The 6,330-nt window shown below is 51.3% G+C and overlaps 2 protein-coding genes across 2 annotated transcripts; both read left to right on the top strand.

Moving 5' to 3' along the window:
* Positions 1 to 1,263: 1,263 nt before the first annotated feature.
* Positions 1,264 to 2,868, top strand: J4E82_008522 (uncharacterized protein; the record flags this gene model as incomplete). The annotated part of the gene is made up of 4 exons (XM_051734753.1): positions 1,264 to 1,581; positions 1,633 to 1,913; positions 1,964 to 2,052; positions 2,102 to 2,868. 4 exons carry the CDS (start codon positions 1,264 to 1,266, stop codon positions 2,866 to 2,868), a joined length of 1,455 nt encoding a protein of 484 aa, XP_051585537.1.
* Positions 2,869 to 3,315: 447 nt separating this feature from the next.
* RPS17 (40S ribosomal protein S17) lies at positions 3,316 to 4,001 on the top strand (the record flags this gene model as incomplete). The annotated part of the gene is made up of 3 exons (XM_051734752.1): positions 3,316 to 3,485; positions 3,673 to 3,850; positions 3,906 to 4,001. 3 exons carry the CDS (start codon positions 3,316 to 3,318, stop codon positions 3,999 to 4,001), a joined length of 444 nt encoding a protein of 147 aa, XP_051585536.1.
* Between the last annotated feature and the right edge of the window lie 2,329 nt (positions 4,002 to 6,330).

Genomic DNA, 6,330 nt, shown 5'->3' with positions numbered 1-6,330 from the left:
CGATATATTCAATCGCTTCTTGAATCGGATCCATATTGGTGGAGTTATGACGCGTTGAAGTTGTGTTGTTGTGTTGGTGGGGTGGGGCGTTGACTGACCTGGGGCGTTGACTGACACGCTACTGTAGCACGCGCCTACCGATAACACATGTCCCCGTGCACGAAGCCAGGTGATCACGCTCGAGCGCGTATCATATACTCATGGAGATTCTGGTGTGTCTCCAAACCCCATCATCGAGCATTGCGGATTGCAATGTGGGAAGAGCATCACATGGTAGAAATGCAGCCCTGTATAGGTTCACGCATAGCCATCCCGACACTAGTCTATCATATGCAAGGTACGACGACCATTCAAGAACCAATCAGCTTGAGCTCGAACCACAGCCTGAACATCACGTTCCGAACATTCGGTGCGAGTGTTATTTGTATGTGAGTACAGGTTGAATTCGACATTCGATCGCCATCTTTCGCAACTCGTCGGGCCTTTTTGACATTGCGATCGATGGGCTTATATTCGTGCAAAGTTCAGAAGCCATCTCATCGGAAGCATGCTTCTGCGCTTGGGTTCAATAGCGCAGTCGATGCACGCGACATCTGGAGGCTGGTAGTGTCCAACCTGCCATCGAGTAGCTCGCATTTGCGTAGCGGAGATCGAGACCCTTTCCCCCTTGTTAGACCTGAAATGTGGAGTCTGGGCCCACGTCAATGTGCATTGAGCTGAAACCCTGTTCTGGAATCCGCATCATGATGCAGCCAAGGGGTGTCAAGCATTGCCAAAGACGTTGTACGGTGCTTGGTGACGTGTCTAGAGCAGATAAGCTCAGCTAGACACTTGATGGACATGTGGCAGGACGAATGGAGCGCAATTGAAAGGCGGTATGGTAGCCAGTCGCAGAGTTTCGGTGTAGCCCCGCTGCGACATTTTCGTTGTTTGGCGATCATAGCGCTGAGGCTGTGTGTTGTAGTGGACGCGCCCGTTGCGACCTCCTGCACCTCGTAAACAAGGAAGTATACTACTCCTCCCGAAATGACGCCCGGCCCTTTTACAATGTCTAGTCTCACCGGCCCTCTTGTCTTTCCTTTTTGCCTGCACTCCTACACTTTCTCCTCGATTGCAGCCTTACAGACTGCAATCGCTGCAGGTCTACTCATACGCACGCCCTGAAACACTCACCGCTGGGCCCCATCCGTGCAGTCGTCGCCTACACCTAGCGCCCATTGCCTGTGAATACTACAACCTAAGCAACCCACATTTACGAACACCATGGCGCACCGTTCAAGAAGCTCGCGAGATTATCCTAGCGGCCATGGGCACCGCTCATCGCGAGAACGACAGTATACCACCGAGAAGACGACGCGCCGCGGCGACGACGATCGCCGTGATAGATCCAGACGTCGCTCGGAACTGCCGCAGTACAATCACAATGGCCATAGGGTGACCCCAGGCCTTCATCCTGAGGGCGAAAGTGGCAGAAGGGGGTTCAATCCAATCAAATTTCTTGTCATCTCTGGCAGGAGTAGCAGCACGCCGTCCATGCTAGTCAACTGCTTGTGGCCTATCGTACCCATTGCGATCGCATTTGTAAGTCTGGCATGCCAAAGTACGGTTCGTATATACTGATAAAGTCAACAGCACTTTGCGAAACCTGAATGGCATATGGCAATCTTCATTACCAATTACATCGCTATGTTGCCTTCAGCAAACTTGCTCGGCTTCGCTGGCCAGGAGTTCTCGCGCAAGATGCCCAATAAGGCTTTTGCCGTCGTCCTCGAGACAACATTCGGTTCCATCGTTGAAATCATTCTGTTCATGGTGTTGATAGGGACGTCCAATGGCGACTCCAACGTGCAGGTTATTAAGGCTGCCATCTTGGGATCCATTCTTGCCAATCTGCTCCTCTGTCTCGGAACATGGTAAGCACTCTCGTAATTATCAGTTGACCTACTGTGCTGACATGCTGTAGTTTTATCTTCGGCGGTCTCAAGAATGACCACCAAGAGTTCCATCCTGCTGTCTCTGAGAACGGTAGTGGCTTGATGCTTGTCGCTGCTAGTACGTCATCCTCCTGCATCTTGTTCGATTCCAATACTAACCTCAGTAGCCGCATTGGTACTTCCTGCTGTCTTTTACGCATACCTCTTCCAGAATCCTGACTACGACTTGACGACCGTCAACATCCCATACAACACTCGTTTGATTTCCCGTGGCGTAGCCATCATATCAATCATAGGCTACTTGATCTACGTGTACTTCCAAACCGTATCGCACGATGGTCTGCTCCACGAAATCTACGAGGCGGACGATCACAAGGACAAGGACCGCCACGAGGAGTTGGCGAAGCCCAAGCTTACCATGACCGAAGTCATCGTCGCCCTTCTCGTCTCCCTGACTTGCGTAGCGCTTGTCGCCATTTCCCTCGTCCTTGAGATCCCATACATTGTAGAGGAGCGGGGTGTCAGTGACGCCTTTGTCGGTCTTATTCTGATTCCACTTGTTGAGAAGATCGCCGAACATCTGCTCGCTATCGACGAAGCCTACGACAACCAGATCAACATGGCTCTCGCTCATGTTCTGGGTGCGTCTATCCAGACTGCCTTGTTCAACGCACCGCTCGTAGTACTGGTTGGCTGGGGTATCGGTGTCGGCATGGACTACAACTTCGCCATCTTCGACGCGGTCGCTTTGATTCTTGCCGTTTTGGCGGTGGGCTCTTTCCTGCGTGATAGGAGTTCCAACTACCTTGAGGGTATGCTTTGCGTGATGACGTACATTATCATCGCAATCTGCGCGTTCTACTTCCCCAACCCTGCGCACCACGGTGGCGCCGCTGAAGGCGGTTCAGAGGGCGGTGCGGAAGGCGGTCACTAGCGACGATCAGATGGATGTGATCAGGATCTGTCACCTCAAATTGGCATTGGCACAGCTACGGTGTTTGGAGTTTCAGTACGAATTGGTTTGCGAGGAGCCTGGCGAAGCTTTGCTAGCGAGCATCTGTGATGCACTTTCTTTGAGCGTTCTTTCTTTCCACCAGCAACAATTAGCGAGCGTGAGATATCAATACTACATATATGATACAAATTCTTCCTATATGCCAGAAACTGCAAGATGGTGTTCGTGAACGTCAAATGTCCAAGTCCCACGTTGGCGCTAAGCCGTCTGTGACTAGCGTTGCGCATGGACCACCACACACATTACGCGAATTATCAAGCCGTCCTACCGGCATTTCTACTCTTCAGCGACAATCCAACTAACCCGACAGCCACCGCCCCTTCCCACGACAACCTCTTCTCCCAGCTCACACAACAAGTCGCCAAAATGGGTCGCGTCCGAACTAAGACCGTCAAGAAGTCCGCCAAGGTCATCATTGAGCGTTACTACCCCAAGTTGTCGCTGGACTTCGAGACCAACAAGAGGATCTGTGATGAGATCGCCATCATTGCCTCCAAGAGGCTCCGAAACAAGATTGCCGGATACACCACTCACTTGTACGTCTTTGCAACGGGTTTGAGGCAATGGCAGTGAGGGGCAGAACCTAGAAGAGATGCGGTGGTTTGCGCCGAGTATTGGCTTTGCGCAGACCTAGCACTTGAACAGGAAGCCACCTACTCGCCAGAGCTGGGACCCCATGAGCAATTCGCTCTTTTGTACTGGCATCGGACTAACAACTTACAGGATGAAGCGTATCCAGCGCGGTCCCGTTCGTGGTATTTCCTTCAAGCTCCAAGAAGAGGAGCGTGAGCGAAAGGACCAGTACGTCCCCGAGATCTCCGCTCTCGACTTCACCCAGAACAGCGAGTCCGGCTCGCTCGACGTCGACCAGGAGACCAAGGACCTCCTCAAGTCCATGGGCGTACGTTACTTCTTTACCCACACTGCATTATGCTGTTTACTAACGCTCTCCATAGTTCGACAGCATCCCCACCAACGTTATTGCCGTTTCCCAACAACAAGTTGTCGAGCGCGGTCCCCGCCGCTTCAACGACCGCCCCGCCCGCTCGTAGATACGAATGCGCAAGCGCGACCCGCCGGTCTCCCTTCTTCCTCCTTTCTCGGCTTACTGAAAATATGGTGTCTGGGAAAGGGTTTCTGCCACGACTATGGCATGGTTTTACGGCTATATACGGCGGCATGATGATCAGGAGTCAATGAAACAAAAGGTTCTTCCCCCACTAGGTGTCGCTGAGTCTGACTGTCGCAAGACATGAAGACAATGCTTGATTGCCATTTCCCCCATGCATGCCCTATGCGTGATGTGATGTTGGAGTGATGTCGACCAAGAACGAATGTAGATACAAGGCAGGTAAGTGGGCTCTCTTCTCATCATGCACTGCGGTGTAAAGACAAGAAAGATGGAATGGCATCAGGCGATACGTGTATGTGTCGTGAGCTCACCAGCTCTCAATTCAGTGGAAACAAGTTCATGTATTCACTCTTCCACACCATGCATTCACTTCTCTGTAATACGCTACTTCTACAAATTTGATCTTTGCCGAGAAAGATCAGCACTGTAGATTTCCTCCACTCATCGCCTCTCAGAGGCACCATGGACATCGCGCAAAGGCCAAGCTCCAGTGTATGCCTTGCTCACGAGGCTATGCTTCAACTCCTTGGCTGTTGATGCAACATCATCAGGTTTCTTCGACGCATCGCCATTCTGTTGGTCGTCTTCTGTACCCACGTCCAACACCGCTTGATGTAAACTACTCCGGTCATTTGATGCCACACTGTCAGCCGGCTCCACTCTGGTACTCGATGGAGACGCCGTAGGTGTAGCTGTCACTGCTCTGATGGTACCGATCGCCGGTGTTTCGGGAACAGCCAATGTGGTGAGAGTTGGGCCAGGTCCATGTTCTAGGCTTGGATAACGTATATGATGCTCTGGGTCTGATATTTCAGTGCGCTTGTTGGTACCCTTGAGTCGCAGTAAAGAGGAGAGTGATGGACGGCCTGAGCCTGTGGGTAAAGGTGGATCCGTTGCATCCGGAAGTGTGTTCTGCTGGCGGACATGCTTGGTAGAGTAGAAGGCTCCCAAGCAAAGAATTAGAATGACGATGATTACTATGATTATGCCGGCTGTTTCTGGGCCAGACAAGGTCATCGTGTGGGTCTATTTTGTCAACAGTAGTGCTTGGGTTGAGCAAGTCTGGATCATGGAGAGCCGACGAACAGTAGGTCTTGTATACTTTTCAATACGCAATGGGGATTTGATTGACCGGGTAAGGAAAGAGCTGGAAGTGGGTCGTGCAAACGCATGTTCATTCTGTTTGTGGATATTCATTGTGGTAGCCGTCGGGTAGTGGCGTGTTACATCCGGAACTTTCGAACACATCCTGTTAAGGGTCCCTATACTGAGATTGTGCGCATGATATGATGGTCATGAAGTTTAGTGTCGATGGAAGGACTACATTGAAATGTGTAACTACGTGCTGCAACTAAGAGGCGTCAAAGGGATATCCCTGTTGCACTGACGTAGTTTTCAAGGTTGGTGTGGACATATGTAGCATCGTGAGGAAAGTTCAAATCATTCAGTGCTTATGAACGTTCCATGAGCCACCTGCAATAGCCTTGAGTCCTTTGGAGAGTTTGAGCGCTCGCTGCATATGTGTCAATTACGACCGCTTGAACAGCCACTCCAGCGCTTTCTTCACCCTGCCTGGCGGCTTCTCTACCGACTTCTCTACCGGCTTCTCCCCCAACTTCTTCCAGACAAATAGACCTGGCTTTCTTCTGGAGCAACGCCTCTTTATACCCATCTCATCTATCCACCTAGCCTCCCACCCCTCCTCCAGTAACGCAAGCACTTCGGTCGTTGGGCACGATCGTAGGCTCGTAGTAGTACCGCGTTGGCGCATACTCTCTATGCCGAATGGATATACGAGCCGGCGGAATTGGCCACCTGCAACAGAGTGATCTTCATCGTGGAGTCTCTTTAGACAGAATACAATCCTCCTAATATTGCACGCATTTGCTGGCCCCTCTTGCCTCCACACCGTGCATAAAATACTGCATTAGAAGTGGAAACCCGATGTTAAACATCTGCCAGACATCATACTCACTCTCATGCTCCTCGATTCCAATGGTAAGACTGGCTAGATGAAGTTCCAGTAATGAAATTATAGCGACTACTATCCCGCTCAAAATGGGTCTGTTGCTCATTGCCCAGCGTGGTATGCCGACCGTGATGTGCATCGATGAGGCAAAGTTAATTGGACGAAGCGGCTGCAGCTTCATTGGCGCTGCGTAGGCAGTGTCTTGTATCTCGTGCAGAATGAGAGGCGCGAGGCGGATGGATTCTGTCGCCATCTCGTGGTAAATCTGGGAGCAGGAGAG

Source organism: Alternaria postmessia (genome assembly GCF_024291825.1).
Source record: "Alternaria postmessia strain BMP 2775 chromosome Unknown scaffold_69, whole genome shotgun sequence".
NCBI lineage: Eukaryota > Fungi > Ascomycota > Dothideomycetes > Pleosporales > Pleosporaceae > Alternaria > Alternaria postmessia.
This window is presented reverse-complemented; position numbering and strand designations above follow the sequence as displayed.